We start from the raw sequence: 19,275 nt of genomic DNA, 5'->3' as shown, positions 1-19,275 counted from the left end.
ATCTGCCCTATGATGGTTCTCACCTTTTTTTGGTGAGTCCCTAGATTGGTTAAATAGGGGGATCACGGGTGGTAAGAGCACGCTCTTACCCTAATCCCACAAGGCTAAGATGGCTCCTGGTAAGAAGCCGTGGACTGGTAAGCAAAAGTCCGGCCAGTCCGGTTCAGCGGCCCACAACAGTGCGGCCTGAAGGGGAGCCCTCACCCGACTCTGGGGTGGGGGGACGCTTGCTCGGTTTCCTTCAGCCATGGCTGTCCCGGGTTCGGGACAGGTGGGTTCAGGAAATCGTTCGATCTGGCTACGAGATCGAGTTTCTCTATAGGCCGGAGCGCAGATTTTTTTCCCTTAAATCTTCTACGGTTCCCGGAGCGTTTGCGGGATCTGCATCTAGCGGTGCAGGTCCTGTGGGCTCAGGGAGTGGTGGTCCCGGTGCCTCATCGGGACAGGTTTCGGGGGTTCTATTCCAATCTGTTCACCGTGCCCGGGAAGGAGGGCAAGGTACGTCCGATTCTGGACTTAAAGGCGCTGAACCGCTTTGTGCGGGTGCGCAAGTTCCGCATGGAATCTCTGCGGTTGGTGGTGGCTGCCCTGGTTCCGGGGGAGGTCATGGCTTCCATCGACTTGAAGGATGCGTATCTTCACATCCCGAATTTCGAGGGTCACCGGAGGTACCTTTGATTCGCCATAGCGGAGGATCACTACCAATTTGTGGCGTTGCCCTTTGGTCTCGCCTCGGCTCCACGGGTGTTCACCAAGGTGCGGGCACCGGTTTTGGCTTTGAGAGCCCAGGGCGTCACTGTCCTAGGGTATCTGGATGATATTCTGGTTCGGTCTGCGACCAGCCAGGGTCTGGAGAAGGCTCTGTCCGTTACGATGCAGTCTCTGCAGGAGTTTGGTTGGACGATAACTTTTCCAAAGTCAGCACTGTGCCCATCGGTTCGTCTCCCTTACCTGGGAATGGTTCTGGACTCTGTCCAGGCGAAGGTCTTCCTACCGGACGACAAACTCAGGACTTTTCAGGAAGGAAGTCAGGTCCCTCAGGGACGCTCCGTCCTCGTCCACTCGGACGTGCATGAGATGTCTGGGATTGATGGTCTCGGCTTTCAAGGCGATTCCCTTCGCCCAGTTTCACACGCGGGGTCTCCAAGCGGAGATCCTGTCCAGGTGGGACAGGCGACCGCGATCTCTGGATCCGGATTTCGTTGGGCCATCGCACCAGGAAGGGTTCTTCTGTGGTGGCTCCTGTCCCCGCCGGTGTCGGGGCAAGTCTTTTCGTCTTTTCTCATGGACGGTGGTCACCACGGATGCCAGCCTGTCGGGCTGGGGTGGTGTTCTGGGTGTTCTGTCCGCCCAGGGAACTTGGTCGGAGGGGGAATCCTCCCTTCCGGTCAGCATTCTGGAATTGCGTGCGATGATTCTCTGCCTTCAACGTTGGCCGGACAGGCTGCAGGGCTGTCCGGTTCGGGTGCAGACGGACATTGCCACGGCGGTGGCTTACGTCATTCGCCAAGGGGACACCAAGAGTGCCCGGGTGGCTCGGGAAGTGGCCGACATTGTCTTGGGCCGAGACGCATGTCCCGGCGATATCGGCGGTTCACATTCCAGGGGTTGGAGAACTGGCGGGCGGATTATCTGATGCCGCCAGTCCCTGGACCAGGGGGAATGGCCCCTCCGTCCGGGTGTTCTCCAGATGTTGTGCGCGACGTGGGGTCTTCCGGAGGTGGACCTTTTCGCGTCTCGTCTGTACAGCAAGGTGTACAGGTTCGTGGCAAGGCCACGCGATCCTCGGGCAGACGCGTCAGACGCGTTGGTAGCTCCGTGGCATCATACTGATGTATGCGTTTTCACCGTTTCAATTGCTGCCCAGGTTCTTTCGCAGGTTGGTCTCGGAACCAAAACACGGTGATTCTTGTGACACCGGACTGGCCTCGCCGGTCCTGGTACGCAGACCTCGTGCATTTGGCGGTCGACGCCCCGTGGCGTCTGCCTCTTCGGGAAGATCTCCGGTCTCAAGGGCTGATATTTCATCCTGCCTTGCAGTCGCTGGCTTTGCCGGCCTGGCTGTTGAAACCAAGGCCCTGAGGGATAGGGGTCTCTCCCCTGAGGTCATTCACACTTTGATCGACGCGAGGAATTTTTTCCTCGGGGTAGGTCTTTTACCGTATTTCGGAGGCCTATTTTGGCTGGTGTGAGTTCAGGGGGTCTTCACCTCGCCCGTGGTCGGTGTCTGGGGTGTTGTCCTTCCTTCGAAAGGGTGTTGACAGCGTTTGGCGCTGGCTATGATCAAGGATCAGGTGTCTGCGATGGCCGTTCTTTTTTCAACGTCCTATGGCATCTATCTCCTTGATTGGCACTTTTGTTCGGGGGCATCTGGTCCCTCCTAGGAGGGTGCCTCTGCCTCCTTGGGACTGGAATCTTGTTCTGTCCGTGTCACAACATGGTTCTTTTTTGAACGGATCGGGTAGATCTCGTTGTCTATGTTGTCCTAGAAGGTCACCTTTTTGGTGGCGATCAATTCGGCTCGCAGAGTGTCGGAGCTGGCAGCCTGTCCTGCCATTGTCCGTATCTGGTCACTCGCTTGGTTAAGGTAGTCTTGCGACCTAACCCTTCTTTTTTTCCGAAGAGGGTTTCGGAATTTCACCTCAGTGAGGTCATTGTCTTGCCTTCGCCTTGCGCGAAGTCTAATCATTCGGAGGAGGTGGTGTTGCACTCCTTGGATGCTGTTCATGGCGATTAGGGTTTACCTAAAATCGTCTGAATCTTTTCGCAAATCGGATTCTTTGTTTGTCCTTCCGGGGGTCCTCGGAAGGGCGTGGCGGCGTCGGCTTCTGCCGTCGCCAATTGGTTCAGACAGGCCGTTGAACAGGCCTATGCTTTGCGGGGAAAAGTTTCCCTTATGCCTGTGAGGGCGCACTCTACCAGATCTCTGAGTACGTCTTGGGCCTGTCATGGGGCTTCTGTGGCCCAGGTGTGTAGGGCGGCGACTTGGTCGACCGTGCACACCTTCACTCTGTTCCACAGAGTGGATGTTCAAGCATCGGCAGATGCTTCCTTTGGCCGCACGGTTCTTAGTGCGGCGGTCCCTGGTTTTGGTCCTTTGGGCTGTTTGGGATTTCTTTGTATCCCTGGGTTATTTGTTTTTTTCCTGGGTTATTGCTCCCGTTGAGCAAATTTTTTCTCGTGTTGCCCAGCTGGTTTCCTTCCTTTGGTAAGGTTACTTTCTTGATGTGGAGACTGCGTTGCCTTTAGGCGCGGCTGCGTTTCCCACCCCTCATGTTTGCACTGCTTTGGGACGTCCCCATTGTGACAAATATGAAGATGGCGGCGACTGTCGGAGGACGTAAGAGAAAATGGAATTTTTGTAAAATCTTACCTGTAAAATTCCTTACTCTGAGTCCTCCGACAGTCGCCGCCCCGCCCCCTCTTTTGGGGTTTAGGTACTCTACTGCTATTCCACTGAAACTGAAGCAGGAAACAGGAAGCAGGAGGGTATAGACTGAGGGGACCACCCCCTGGGGTGGGGATATGTTAAAAGCTTTAATATTGACATATTCTGTTGCCTAGCTACTCCTACGGAGCAAAGTCTAATACCCATTGTGACAAATATGAAGATGGCGGCGACTGTCGGAGGACTCAGAGAAAGGAATTTTACAGGTAAGATTTTACAAAAATTCCGTTTTTTGCACAATGCAGAGGATTTACCCCTTAGGTTCCACAGTGAGTATAACCAGCATGCTTTACAGGCTGAGTTTACGGTTGTGGGTTTAGTAACTTTAAGCTGTTTACACCAACTCTCATATTCAGGTACTTTCTTATTTAGTCCCCGCATTTCCTGTACTGTTCCTCTAGGAAACTCGTACTTCTACTGTAAGTTAATATCCACTTTGCGAATGTTTGTCTAACAAGTTGTTTTTTTTTTATTATAGTTCATGTGGTAATAGCAACTCCGGGGAGGATTCTGGATCTCATCAAAAAAGGCGTAGCTAAAGTTGACCATATTCAGATGATAGTTTTAGATGAGGTAAGGATGATATTTTGAGCATTTCCTCACTAAAATTAAGTTTTTAAATGCCATAATTGGTGGGGAAGGGGTGGGCTTTTACAAAAGAGAAACATTTGCTCTAAAGTTCTAGTATAAAAAATTTTCCATGGTCCATTTCCCCCATCCACTTTTCAAAGCAGATAGAAAGACAGATTATTATGGACAACGCTGGTCTGTTGCAGCAGGAACTGTTCTGGAGACCAGTGCCATTCATTCACAAAGAGTTTGTGAGCGAATAATCGGCACTGCTAGTCTGATCGTTCATATGCTCAGATCTCTACTGTGGTGATTGGTAGCCAGGGTGGTGTGTAAAAACTGGCACGAAGACAGTCACAGTTCTTAGTGAGCTGAGGAAGTGGTTTCATATTTTGATATGCTTGAAGCAATTCTGTGGTTGTCCTCAATGCCTTATTGCAGCGTTATACGGGTGTGGACATCCTGGGGCATTATTTATTTCTCTTTCTTTCGGGAAGGCTATTACCTACTGGTGTAAGGGATTCCCAGTTGTACTTGGTATATAATTAAAAATATAGGGTATCAGTGCACATATGATCAATATTTGAGTTTGTTTATCCTTGTGTTCACTGGTGTTAATTTTGTATATATTTGTAGTAAAATTTTAGAACTTGGGTTTTCTGCAGTCGGTGGGTCTTTGCAGAGCACCTTTTGGGATTTACAAGTGCCACAGACTAAAGCTGTCTTGGCAGGAGGGTATAGGGAGCCTGGGACTAGACAGTATTAGGGACTTTTTGCACTGCATGCATTCGTGATCTCCGCAAGTGGTTAATCAACAATTTTCTTTCGTTCATTGACACACGGGTTCATAGACTGATCGGTTATGCTGCTCTCTGTAGGAGTAGGCGGCAAAGTTTAAAAAGCTTGACTACTCCTATAGGGCAGTCCCAGGGGGTATACTCCCACTTCCTGCTAAAGGGGCTCAGTTTTTTTTTTCTGCCCAGTCAGGAGTAAGGACCTAGCTCCTTGCTGGGATCTTGAGTCCTAGCATTTTTTGTTCCCCTTTGAAAACTGGACTCTTTTTTTTCTTTTTTTTTTTTTCTTCTACGAAGTCTGTTCCTGTGAGAACTAGAATCGCTGGACTGGTTGACGCACTGGATATCCTAGATCCTTACGGTCTCCCCAGTCAGGCCAGCAAGCGCGTGCAGACTGCAGCTCCACTCTAGGTCGGCCGCGACATAGCCCCACTTGACGGGGGAGCTGGATGGAAAGTGAAACGCCACGCGAGGACGCGTACGACTGTGTCGCAGCCTAAGTTGCTGCATACCCCTGTCCCGCAGCCCCCCCCTAAAATCCAAGATGGGGGAGTCTATCTGCCCTGAGTGGTGCCTGATGAGTATTGTCCCCCTTTTTCTCTGGGGAGATTTCGGGGTGGACACGGGCCCCTACCGGGGGGGTGGTCAGTCTCTTGGGCCCTTACTACCCAAATGGCACCCCCTCATTAGTGGGGTTTACCTGGACTAGCTACATTCCTATCCCCCTCCCTAGTTCCCCTGGCTGGGGTGGCTGTATTGAATAGTATGGGGTTGTGAGAGCTGTGTGTGGGGGGGTAGCGCGCCGCAGCGCCTCCAATTGCGGTTTAGTGTGTGCTATGATGCCTGGAGGGGGGGTCCTTAGGTAGGCATCCATTTGCTGGATTAGGTACCTGGTGGGTCCCTGGGGCCCAGGAAATCGTGCGGGCGCCGCCATTTTCCCATAGCTCAATGCATGGGAGCTCGGCGGCCATGTTTGTGGTGTTGGCCATAGTTTCCCATTGAGGTCTGTGGGCTGCCATTTTCTTGTAGCCTTTAGGAGCGGCGTTCAGCGGTGGGCCTCTTGCGGTGGTATGGCTTTCCTCTCTGAACGGCGTAAAGCAAGCGGCTTGATGCTTTCTCTCTCCTACTGCAGCGGTGGTGAGTCCCTGGGGGCAGTATACACTCTCTCCTCCTATTATAGCAGCGCTGCCTGGTGCTCTGGGACCTGTAGTGCCACCTGTTCTGCGGGGGTTGGTTTCAGTGTTTTTTCAGCATTTTTGGGCAATTGCTGGTGGTCCCAGGTTATTATGGAGCCCCCAGTGCATGTATCAACACCTGACCCACTCTGAGGCTGAGGGACCCTCTGGGTCTATCTGCCCTGGCGGCCATGAAGGTGGTCCTGCAGTCACTAGTATCAAGTGGATATGGCCCAGTAAAAAGCTTCACCTGCATCCTCAGATTCTGAGGCTGATTTGGCCGCCGCGGATGCGAGTCACCCCCATGGGGTCTGCTTCCACGCACTTTGAGTGATCGGACAGTGAGGAGAATTTCCCTTCCACATCTGCCAAGAGAGCGCCTGTGGAGGCACTGATCATATCCGTGTGGGAAGCTTTAAAAATGGAGGACACCGCTAATGCGTCGGCCGCACCGGTGCAAACTGTCGCTACTCGGGGTTCCCTGAAATGCATGGTTGGGATACCAAAGCGCTACGCTAGGTATCCATTTTAGGAGTCCCTCTTAAAGTAACTGACAGTTTCACCGGTGGTGGATTTGCAGGTTTCCAGGTTGAATAAAGTCACATTGTTTTGATGCTAATAAAGCCTTCGACAGTGGCGAGTGGGGGTATCTTTGGGCAGTACAGCAGAAGTTCGGTTTCGGTCCTACGTTCATAGCGTGGGTTCGCCTTCTTTACCAAGCTCCGCGAGCGGTGATGAGGGGGGGCAGACAGATGGCACCGTTTCTCCTGGAGGGGGATTAGGCAGGGATGTCCTCTGTCCCCCTTACTGTTTGCCCTGGCCATAGAGCCCCTGGCGGCAAGACTTCGGGCCAGCGGCCTCGGTGGTGGGCTTTCAGTACGGGAATCTGCAGGAAAAGATACTTTTGTATGCTGATGACATGTTTGCTGCTCCTGGGTGACTCGGAACCATCCCTTCGAGCGGCGATGCGCATCATCACTGAGTTTGGCGGCTTCTCTGGTCTGACCATCAAGTGGTCCAAGTCGGCCTTGTTGCCGCTGGATCAGGGGGTGGATCCCCAGTTGCCTACTTTTTGTCCGGTACAGGTAGTGCAGCAGTTCAAATACCTAGGGGTAGTGATCCCCGCTGTCATCACCGATCATTGTCGCCTGAATCTCTTCCCACTTTTGACGAGATTCAGGGACAAGGTGGCCATTTGCTCCAAACTGGCTTTCGGTGGCTGGTCGAGCTAATCTGGTGAAGATGATCTTAATGCCCCAACTTTTGTATTTCCTCCATAATTCCCCGGTAGTTATCCCTTTGAGGCTGTTCCGTTTGGTGAACTCCATCTTCCGCTCCTTGTTGAGGTTGGGTGTCGCCAGAATACGCCTTGAACAATTGTACAGGCCTAAGGATAGGGGGGCCTGGCCTTTCCCAACCCTTGGATCTATTATTTGGCGGCGCAGTTGCAGCATTTAGTGAGGGCCCTCCGTGGGGGGGACCAAGGTAATGGGGACTCTACGGTTCGGGTTGTGCTCCATGAGGTTGCAGCGCGTGGGGTTCCGGAGGCCCTAGAGTCACAGCTCTTCTTGAAATCTAACAAACTATTTCCCACCTATAGATTGATGCACAAAATATGGACGAAGGTAAAACAGTTGCAGGGGGCTACTGGCTTTACTGAATATAGTTTACTTTGGGGTAACTTGACCTATCCAGAACTCGCCAAGCTGCCATGTGCGGCGCGTTGGCGGGCGCGGGGAATTACTCGCCTTAAGCAGGTGTTCCTTTGGGGACGCTTGCTGGACTTTGCCCTGCTTAGTGCAGACTATGACTTGCCTCAAAGCATGCTGTTTTCATATCTACAGCTGCGGCATGCAATTCATGCTCAGCCCTCCTTGCTGTGCCCGGAATTGTCCCCAGTTTTTACTATGATGAGGCGCTGCATTACGACCAAAAGGGTTTATTTCGGAATGCTATTCTATGTTGCTGACTGACTACTTGGAGAAATTTCCTATCCCTGCTAAATCTGCTAAATCTCATTGGGAGGCAGATGTTGGGGATATCAGCGATGATCAGTGGGATGAGGCCTTGGGGTCGGTGCGTACATGCTCCCTTAGCGTTGCGCAACGACTCTCCCAACTTTACATACTCCTTCGGGTGCACCGCACCCCCTCCGTCTTTATAGGATGGGTCTTAGAACTGACTCCTTGTGCACCAGGTGTAGTAGGGATTGTGGAGTCCTCATTCACCTTCTGTGGCGTTGCCCCAAGCTCCACAGGTAGTGGACGGCGGTGGTCCAGACTGTTAACCCTGCATTTTCTTTCTGTGCCAGTGGATCCGAAGCCGTGCCTCCTTGGCGTGGTGGACTACTCGCCTGATGTCAACGTTCGATTGGCGTTGTCTGTCTTTTTTTTTTTTTCAGGCCCGGAAACTTATTTTCTCTATCGCTCATTGACAGACGTAGTCTTCTTGATTCTCAAGAGCTGGGTTATGTTGTCTCCGCAGGAGTAGGACTAGGCAGAATGACAAAACGTTCTGGCTCCACCCTAGGGGGCAGTCCCTGAGGGTATATCCTCCCTCTCTCTGCTACAGGGAATCAGTCTTTTTCTGTCTAGTCAGGAGTAAGGAGATGAGATCATTAAGGATCTCACCGGTGGAAAAAGCACCTTTTTACCGCAAAATTTTAAAGGTAGAGGAACTCGTCAAAGACGAGGGCCTTCTTTTTCTGCTCACAAGAGGTTTTTTCGTCCAGCGGGTGAAAAAACTAAGTCCTCCAAGGTTCCTACAGGAGGCGTCAGGGGTCGTTGGTCGGGCAAGCAAAAGCCCGCCCCCTCCAGACCTGAAGATAAACCATCCAAAGCCTGAAGGTGCGCCCCCACCCATAACTGGGGTGGGGGGACGTCTTCGCCGGTTCCCGGATCCATGGCTTTCCAGAATCCCGGACAAATGGGTTTGCGAAGTCATAAAGTCAGGGTACAAGATCGAGTTTCGATCTCTCCCACCGGCGCAATTCTTCCCTTCCAATATCCGACTATTTCCGGATCGTCTAGAAGATCTGCGGAGAGCAGTCACAGATCTACTACAAGGAGTGGTAGTCCACGTTCCTTGGACAGAACGGTTTCAAGGGTTTTATTCAAACCTGTTTACAATACCCAGGAAAGAGGGCAAAGTGCGTCCAATTCCGGACTTAAGAGCACTCAATTCTTTCGTCAACATAAGAAGATTCAGAATGGAGTCCATTCGCACGGTAGCAGCCTTCCTGCATCCAGGGGATGTCCTAGCGTCCATAGACATCAAGGACGCCTATCTTCACATTCCCATTTTCGCAGGACATCAGCGTTTTCTACGCTTTTCCGTAGAGGAGAACCACTATCAGTTTGTGGCGTTACCTTTCGGTCTCGCCACGGCTCCGCGGGTCTTCACAAAAGTGTTGGCCCCAATGTTGGCACTTCTGCGCCAAAGAGGTATATCGATTCTAGGTTACCTAGACGATCTTCTGCTTCATGCAGAGTCTCCTCAGACCTTGCTACAAAACATAGAAATTGCTATGATTTCTTTACAGGAATTCGGGTGGCTGGTGAACCAGCAAAAGTCTTTTCTGGTTCCCACCCAGAGGCTCGAATATCTGGGTCTAATTCTAGACACAGTCAGGACAAGAGTGTTTCTTCCGGTAGGGAAACTTCGAAAGATTCAATCAGCAGTCCAGTTGTTACTGTCCAACAGCTGGTCTTCCCTTCGGACTTGCATGAGGGCTCTGGGGTTGATGGTGGCTTCATTCGAAGCAGTCCCATTTGCCCAGTCCCATACCCGAATTCTTCAGCAAGAGATTCTCCTCAGATGGAATCGGAATCCGGAATCCCTGGACAATCAGATACGATTGAGCAAACAGACCAGAGAGTCTCTGGTTTGGTGGCTTCGGTCTCCAATGCTCAGCCAGGGAAAGTCATTTCTGCCAATATATTGGACGATAGTGACCACGGATGCCAGTCTATCCGGATGGGGAGGAATTCTCGGTCAATTATCTGCCCAGGGACTTTGGTCCCCGGAAGAATCCAGATTACCGATAAATGTATTGGAACTGAGAGCGATCAGACTTTGTCTGATTCACTGGACCGAGCAGCTCCAGAGCAGGCCGGTTCGGATCCAGTCGGACAATGCCACGGCCGTGGCTTATGTCAATCACCAGGGGGGCACCAAGAGTGTCCGAGCGGCCAAAGAAGTGGCTTGCATTCTTCGCTGGGCGGAACGATTTGTTCCAGCAATCTCTGCGGTGTTCATTCCGGGGGTGGAGAATTGGCAGGCAGATTATCTCAGCCGTCAGACCCTGGATCAGGGGGAATGGTCCCTCCATCCAGACGTTTTCCACCAGTTGTGCCTACGGTGGGGCACCCCGGATGTGGATCTGTTGGCATCACGATTCAACAGGAAAGTTCAGAGATTCGTGGCTCGCTCCCGCGATCCTCTAGCAGAAACCGCAGACGCACTGATCGCCCCGTGGGGGCAATACCAGCTAATATATGCCTTCCCTCCTCTCGCGTTACTGCCAAGACTTCTTCGCAGGGTAGAGGAGGAAGGAATCCCAGTAATCCTGGTAGCTCCGGACTGGCCTCGTCGAGCTTGGTACGCCGACATGGTCAGACTGGTGGCGGACGTCCCGTGGAGACTTCCTCTCAGAGAGGATCTACTGTCTCAGGGACCGATCTTCCATCCTGCTTTACGATCGCTGGCTTTAACGGCCTGGCTATTGAGACCCAGGTGCTGAAGGACAAAGGTTTGTCAGCTTCAGTTATTCCTACTCTAGTTGAAGCAAGGAAAGCGACTTCCAGAAAGATTTATCATCGCACATGGAAGTCCTACATTGCATGGTGTGAACCTTTGGGGTTCCGTCCTCTGTCTTATTCGATTAGTCGAATATTGGCTTTTCTGCAACAAGGGGTTGAGCAGAAACTGGCCTTGAGTACTATCAAGGGTCAGGTCTCAGCATTAGCCATCTTCTTTCAGAGGCCTTTGGCTACTCATTCCTTGGTGCGGAATTTCATCCAGGGGGTGCGACATCTGGCTCCGCCAGTGCACGCGCCGTTACCCCCCTGGGATCTTAATTTAGTGTTGTCGGTTCTTCAGAAACCTCCCTTTGAAGATATTAGGGAGATTCCTCTACCCACGTTGTCCCAGAAGGTGGCCTTCTTGGTGGCTATTACTTCTGCACGCAGGGTGTCAGAACTGGCCGCATTATCTTGTCGTTCACCATATCTGGTGGTTCATAGAGATAAGGTGGTTCTTCGTCCGAATCCATCTTTCCTACCAAAAGTAGTTTCAGAATTTCATCTGAATGAAGAAATTGTATTACCTTCCCTGTGTCCTAAGCCCAGTCATCCTCGGGAATTTGCTTTGCACTCCCTGGATGTGGTCCGGGCGATCAGGGTATACTTGAAAACGACAGACTCGTTTCGCAAGACGGATTCACTTTTTGTGATCCCAGATGGACCCAAAAAGGGGTTGCCTGCATCTGCCGCGACCATTTCCAGATGGATCAGACAGACGGTAGTGCAGGCTTATTCTATTAAGGGTCGGGAGCCCCCGTTCCCTGTTAAGGCGCACTCCACTCGGGCACTTAGTGCGTCATGGGCCTTTCGCCATCAGGCGTCAGTGGTCCAGGTGTGCAAGGCGGCTACCTGGTCGTCGGTGCATACCTTCTCTAAACATTATAAAGTTGATGTAATGGCATCGTCTGATGCCTCATTTGGCCGCAAGGTTTTGCAGGCCGCAATTTGAGGAGACCAGTGGTCTACCTCGAGGGTTTTTTCCGTTGGAAAATTTTTCTTTAGTCTCATTCTTTGTTTATAATGAGCCTTTAAAACTTCTAGTTTGGCACCGGTTGGGCCTACTAGATGGGATTTGATTTTGTCAATCCCACCCCTCATTTGTGGCACTGCTTCTGGATGTCCCAGCTCTTGAGAATCAAGAAGACTACGTCTGTCAATGAGCGATAGAGAAAAATGGATTTTTGTAAGAACTTACCGTAAAATCCTTTTCTCTTAAGCTCATTGACAGACGTAGTACCCGCCCCTCTATCATTGAGTTGGGTTGGGTTAATTTCTCTGTACTGCTTTAAACAGAACTGATTCCCTGTAGCAGAGAGAGGGAGGATATACCCTCAGGGACTGCCCCCTAGGGTGGAGCCAGAACGTTTTGTCATTCTGCCTAGTCCTACTCCTGCGGAGACAACATAACCCAGCTCTTGAGAATCAAGAAGACTACGTCTGTCAATGAGCTTAAGAGAAAAGGATTTTACGGTAAGTTCTTACAAAAATCCATTTTTGCAGCACTGGACGTCTCTGTCCCCTCCCTGGCTGGAGATGTGGGTGAGGGCCGTTGGCACTATACGATATGAACGCCTAATTTATCAGCATAGAGGTGTCCCACTGCGGTATGACAAAATCTGGGCTGGGTGCTTGGCACAACCGGGCCTGGCCCCTGCAGATCTCATCATGGATCGCTTATTGAAATAGTGCCCTATGTGTTTTGATTGTGGATATGGGGTGGGAAATGTATACTATGTTGTGTAACCATGCCTGGGTGCATAGCTGTGCTCTGTTTTGATGGGAATGCATTCTTCTGGGGATGTTATGTTTAATACATTTGACTGCTTATGCTCTCTTTGCAAGAGAGCTTGTTATGTGAAGCCTGTGAATTTTCTGTTTTGTTCAATAAACTGTTTCTGATTTAAAAAAAAGTCATGTTACCGGTGGAGGATGCTCCATCTTTTAAAGACCCTGTAGACAGGAAGGCCGAGTCTCTGGTCCGATACAGTTTCAACGTAGCGGGTTCAATTTTGAGGGTGGAGTTTGCCATAACCTTGGTCTCTCAGACCTTAACGGAATGGGCAAAGCTTTTACGTCAGGATTTGGAAGTGGGACAGCATCCCCCCGGAGCTGGCGGACCAGTTGATACAGGGGTTTCAGTATATCTGTGATGCCTCCCTGGAAGCACCCACTTTAGCCTGCAGGGTGTCGGTGACTCGGCACCCCATGATCTGGTTGAAATTTCTGGTCTGCCGACCAGGCTTCCAAAAAGGTGCTGACGGGATCTCCCCTTTATGGGGAACCGCTTCTTCGGAGCTTCCATGGAAGAGAAAAGGTCTCATGGGAGGCAAGAGCACCTTGCTTCCACAAGTTACAAAAAGCAGAGAGCCTCGTCGCAAACGTGGGCCTTTGTTTTCGGCCCTCAAGCGGCCCTTTTGTCCTGCAGGACAAGGGTTCAAAATCCTTCCGTACCTTCTCGGGGGGGTTCTAATAGACCCTGGGTTGGCAAGTCAAAGGGGGCTCCACTGGCCCCCCTCAGACACATGGGGTGGGGGAACAACTTTGCTTCTTTCCAGACCCGTGGACCTCTTTCATTCAAGAGATGGGTCCGGGAGTTGATCTGGTCCAGTTACAAGATCGTATTTCGGTCCTTGCCCCGGGCAAAGGTTCTTTCCAACCTGCGCCTGTTCCCGGATTGGCTTCAGGGCCTTCTCGGGGCGGTTCAGGATCTGCTGTCAAGGAGTCATTGTACCAGTCCCAGAATCAAACGTTTTCAGGGATTTTATTCAAACCTATTTACTGTTCCCAGGAAAGAGAAGCAAGGTCTTTCCAATCTTGGACCTAAAGGTCCTGAACTGCTTTGTGCGGGTTCAGAAATTCAGAATGGAGTTCATTCGCACCATAGTGGCTTCTCATTCTGGATTTTCTGGCCTTGATCGATATCAAGGACCCCTACCTTCACATCACAATATGTCGGGCATCAGCATTTTCTTCACTTTCTTGCCGTAGGCAAGAAGCATTATAAATTTATGGCGTTACCCTTTGGTCTGGCCTCAGCCCCTCGGGTGTTCACAAAAGTGACGGCCCCAGTGTTAGCCCTACTAAGCCAGAGGGGGACCGTGGTAACGGGTTACCTGGACGATCTCCTACTGCGAGCGGAGTCTCCTGTCCTGAAGGACGATCTGGACTTCGCGGTGCGTACTCTGCAAGAGTTCGGCTGGACTCTGAATTTTCAGAAATCCGCTCTGACTCCATCCAAGCTCGACTACCTGGGTCTGACTCACTCTGGATTCAGCCTTGGCCTGGGTGTTCCAGAAACAAAACCGCTAAAAATGCAGCATGCGATTCGGCTCCTGTTATTCAACCGCCTGTCATCTCTCAGGACTTGCATGAAAGTGCTGGGCCTGATGGTCTCCACTTTCGAGGCGGTTCTATTTGCTCAGTTCCATACCAGACCTCTGCAAAAAGATTCTAGCCGAATATGACTAGTTCAGTCCCTGGACAATTTGATCCTGTTGAGCCGGGATACGAGGGGATCCCTAAATTTGGTGGCTTCGCTCCCCGGCGCTTTGACAGGGAAAGTCCTTTCTTCCCTTGTACTCGACGGTCTCCATGGGTGCCATGCTTTCCGGATGGGGAGGTTTACTGGGCACGGAATCGGCCCAGGGAGTCTGGTCTCGGGAGGAGTTCAGTCTTCCGATCAACATCCTGGAAATTCGCACAATCAGGCTTTGCCTGTCCCAGTGGACGGATCGTCTGCAGGGATGTCCAGTAAGGATTAAATCGGACAACGCCATGGCTGTGGCATGTCATCAAGGGGGCTTCGACAGTGCTCTAGCAGCCAAAGAAGTAGCTGGCATTCTGCAGTGGGCAGAAATTTGTTCCAGCCCTCTGCTGTGTATATTGCAGGGGTAGAAAATTGGCAGGTGGATTACCTCAGTTGGCAGGCCCGGAGCCTGTGGTTAATGGCCCCTACCCGGAGGTGTTTCAACAACTGTCTACCCGGTGGGGGACCCCCGATATGGACCAGTTAGCCTCGAGCATGAACCGGAAGGTTCAGAGGTTTGTGGCAAGGTCCTGAGACCCTCTAACAGATGCTCTAAAGGCCTCTTGGGCCAGTATCGTTTAATATATGCCGTTCCTCCGCTACAGCTTCTGCCGAGACTTCTGTGCAGAATCGAAGCAGAAGGGATTTTAGCTCCTATAGCAGGAAGTGGGAGTATACCCCTGGGACTGCCCTATAGGCGTGGTCAAGCTTTTTTTTTTTTTTTTTTTTTTAACTTTTATGCATAGTGTCCTACTCCTAAGGAGAACAACATAACCCATCGGTCAGATATGAAGCGGTGTCCGTCAATGAACATCAGAGTACAAATATAAAAAGGAGGAATATCGGCGATATGCCAAAAAACAAATATGCAGCCAGCATGATCTGTAAATGACAATTACAACAATCTAAAGTCCATATGCAGCGCTCCAAGTGGGTATAAAGTTGATTAATGAATTCATACATTTATAGAAAATTCATGAATGCATAAAACACAAGCAGTAAAAAAAACTTCATACATGGGTACTAGTGCACTGAATTCATAATACAATGTGCAAAAAAAATAGTGCAATGTGCAGAGAAACCACTTATATGGGACAATGTACAAATGGCACAGTCCCTTGTGCCCAGTGAATATATGTAACCACGATAGATCCCTTAACGGGGATCCCTCTAACCATACAGTGGAGACGGTGGCAAGTAGTGATGTGTGGTAGTGAATTTGTAAAGGGTTAATGTCCCTTTAAGGTCTCCCACTTGACAATATATCCAGTATTGAGATAGTGATGGTGATTCCAGATCCAGGAACACACCCCTTGATGTGCGGTTTGTGATGCTTGCTCGTGCCTCCTCCTTGGGGGTTAACACTCCAAACCCCTGTAAAGGGGTAAACCAGCCCCTGTGTAGTGGTCCTCTCCCCTCACTTTCACTCAGGAGGGTAGTTCCTCATAGATGCAGAATAAGCGTACCCATAGTGTAGTAACTTCAATACATACTTTAATTGAACATAAATCCCTTACATTGAAATGAACAATAAAAAGCGCTTTAATAATCTGTGCAGGATGTCCAGGAACCCTTCTGCGTTCCACGACGAAAACCGGAAGTGACGCTATGACGTGCGGAGCCAAGTGCACATTGTACTATATATTTTGCACATTGCAGTATTGCGCTTTTGCACATTGTATTATGAATTCAGCACACTAGTACCTAATGTATGAAGTTTTTTTCTGCTTGTATGTGTTGTATGCATTCATTAATTTTCTATAATTTTATGGATTATCTTTAACCATATATACACGTTTTTAGTGTTTTGGTTCACCAGCCGATCAAATATTGGCACACAAACACATTTTATGTTTTATTTATATTTAGTCTACCTTCCCAACAGGCAGCACCACTACTTGCCTGCACATCAGCACTTTTTTTTATAATTTATGGGACACCACCACTAGGTGGCAGTCTTCAGTGAGGGTGTAACGTTAGAAAACCATACCGCGTGAAAATTCCATACCCACGTCACCCACGTCACTTCCTGTCAGAAACATAATGGAACAGCTGAGCAGTGTAGCAGTGCGCATGCTCACAGCTCCGGATACGTCATTGAACAGCTGAGGAGCTTACAAGTGTGCATGCTCGGAGGGTATGGAAAGTTTCACGGTAGTGTGTGTAACGTTACACCGCATCAGCTGTTGCGGCGGTTACGTTAAAGGTTACATTAAAACAGCTCGGCTGCAATATGAGTCATCTACGCTCCTATCCCTGTCACTTCCCTGATCTCGGCTACTAAATGTAAAAGCGGCGGCGGGTGTATGAAATCTAAATGATGGAGATCTTGGCTCCGTGATTTATATTTTCATAGACCCGCCGCCGCTTTTACATTTAGTAGCCGAGAGCAGGGAAGTGACGGGTAGGAATGGAGATGACTCATGTTGCAGCCGAGCTGTTTTAATGTAACTGCCGCAACAGCGGAGGCGGTGTAACGTTACACACACTACCGTGAAAATTCCATACCCTCCGAGCATGCGCACTAGTAAGTTCCTCAGCTGTTCAATGACGTAGGTGCACTGGAAGTGACTAGGGTATGGAATTTTTACGGGTATGGTTTTTTCACGGAACAAGGGCAGTAGCTGCACACTCACATACTTTTTAGGTCCATAGCACGGGTCAACCCACTTTTTTTTTTTTTTTTCTCCATAAGTTGATTAAAGGTCAAAGGATGTAAAGATGAATGTCCTCCACCAGCCTGTGTCGATAAGGCACACCACTGATGCAATCAAATTGGCTTACCAGATCAGAAATAATGCGCAGTGCATTTAATTGATGCTCAGGCTTCATCCACTGGGAGACCCACACACACTAATCAGTATGAAGTATATTTCTCTATCGTTGACAGACGCAGCTCCATATTCTTAACTATTGGGTTATGATTCCCCCTACAGGAGATGCACTAGGCAGCAAAAAACTTTGCCATGCCTATGGGGCAGTCCCTGCAGGCATACACCCACTTACTCTGTTCTAGGGTTTAGTTTGTTTCTGCCTAGTTCAGCAGTAGGACCAAGTTCCCGGCTGGGACTTCAGTCTTGCTTTTTTTTTTTTTTTTTATTATTTTTTAGGTAGTTATGTTTCTGGAAACTGCAATCAGCAGGTGGACTGGGTTTCGGACAGGATAGCCTAGACCCTTAAGGTCTCCCAGTCCAGTCAGCGAGCATGTGTAGGTTAAAGTCCTGCGCTAGGCCTCGCCACCAAAAAACCCCCGATAGACAGGGCTGGCCCACGATTGAAATGCCTTGCTGGGACACGCGACCTGGCTCGGCCGGAGTTGCAGTGTGCCCCTTGGCCGTCAGCACCCCCACCCCGGGTGGAGAGGTAATCCGGAGTGGCGCCCACCCAATTGTTATGGTGAGTAGTGTCCCCCCCCCCCCATAGCTCTTGGGGTGGATGTGGGCCCCTCCTTGGATGGTCAGACCCCCGGGTTCCCTTCCATTTCCCCCAGCCCCTCTAACAGTCACGGTGGTCTTTTGGCCTCAACCTATTCCCGTGCCCCTCCCGGGGTTAGGTAGGAGCTGGCATTGCCACTTGCCCCAGTAAGGGGAGGGAGGGTGGATGCGATTGACTGGGCTGTCCGGATTGCACACGGGGGTTTTTGAGAAGGTTCCCGACACCCCCCCTTCCCCCTGGAGGTTAATGACTGGGGCAGGGATGTCCTTTGGGCTCCCTGCGGTGGTAATGGCCTTGGGGGGCGGGGGGGATGTTTCTTCATCTGCGGGTCTGTGCCATGGGCATGTCATCGCATAATAGACGGGGTCCTTATTTTTCAGCACACAGGAGAAAGGACCTAAGCCATTTAGGTCATCTGGGGGTTCTAAGAAGACTGTCGGGTAAGCCAAGAACAGGCCCCTCCAGATCTGTGGACTAATCCCGTTCTGCATGTAGGGACGCCCTCACCCGTATCTGTTGTGGGGGGACAGGGACCGCCTTGTTTCAGGACAAATGGGCCCACGAGCAGCACCGTTCAGGTTACAAGATCAAATTCAGGTTCTGAGCGTCACAGGTTCTTCCCGTCCAATCTACGCCTACCTTCAGATCGTTTAAAGGGTCTACGAGAGGCGGTACAAGATCTGCTGTCGCAAAGGGTGATTGTGCCGGTTCCCTCTCGGGAATGCTTTCAAGGGTTTTATGCAAACCTGTTTACTGTTCACAGAAAAGGGAGAAAGTGCGTCCAATTCTGGACCTCAAGGCTCTGAATTAGTGTGGGTACAGAGGTTTTGCCCTCAGGATTCAGGAGCTGATGGACAGCTGAGACAGTGTTCAGACAGTGAGGATGTTTTCTCTGCTCCTCTAGCCATTTCTGAAAAGGTGCTGGTGGATGCATGGATTATGTAATTGCGTGAAATTTTAAACCTGGTCGAGATGTTGCTTCGGAGGCTTGGGTCCATTTTGGTACCACAGGTCCTCCACTTTGGCGGGGGTATTCCCCTTTCCCGCTTACTTTGACAACATGGTCACATAACAGTGTGGTTGTCCAAAACGCACTCTTGTGGTCCCTAAGCGGTTTTAGGTGGTATCCTTAAAAGGATTCGCTGCTTAAAAAGTGGACGGTCCCACCTGTAGTGGACTCGCTGGTTTCCAGGTTAAATAAAGCTACCTTAATTAGGGTTGAGGAGTCCTTGGCCTTTTAAAGATCCAGTTGATAGGAGAGCAGACGCTTTGGCCAATTATGTTTCACTATTGATAGTTTGGCTCAGTCCAGTATTACTATTGCCCTGGTGTTGCAAACTGACAAGTGGGTTACACTTTTATGCTGGGACCTGGAGGGGAAACTGCTTCCCCTCTGCCTTTGCAGAACTTGCAGGTCAGTTGATCCAAAGGCTACAGTTTATCTGTGATGCCTCTTTGGATGCGGCTTCTTTGATTTTTAGTCTCTGTACTAGCAGTGGGCTTTCGACGTCTTCTGGCCAACAAT

The 19,275-nt window shown here is 50.5% G+C and overlaps 1 protein-coding gene across 1 annotated transcript in view; it reads left to right on the top strand.

The window, feature by feature from the left end:
* Nucleotides 1-19,275, top strand: part of DDX6 (DEAD-box helicase 6) — a 141,914-nt gene that overhangs the window by 73,190 nt on the left and 49,449 nt on the right. The window contains exon 7 of the mRNA XM_082273177.1: nt 3,927-4,021. Within this exon, the coding sequence (XP_082129303.1) occupies nt 3,927-4,021 (95 nt within the window). The remainder of the gene's footprint in view (nt 1-3,926; nt 4,022-19,275) is intronic.

This window comes from Pelophylax lessonae (genome assembly GCF_965119305.1).
Source record: "Pelophylax lessonae genome assembly, chromosome: 12".
Taxonomy (NCBI): domain Eukaryota; kingdom Metazoa; phylum Chordata; class Amphibia; order Anura; family Ranidae; genus Pelophylax; species Pelophylax lessonae.
The sequence above is the reverse complement of the archived record's forward strand: the minus strand, read 5'-3'. Positions and strand labels throughout refer to the sequence as shown.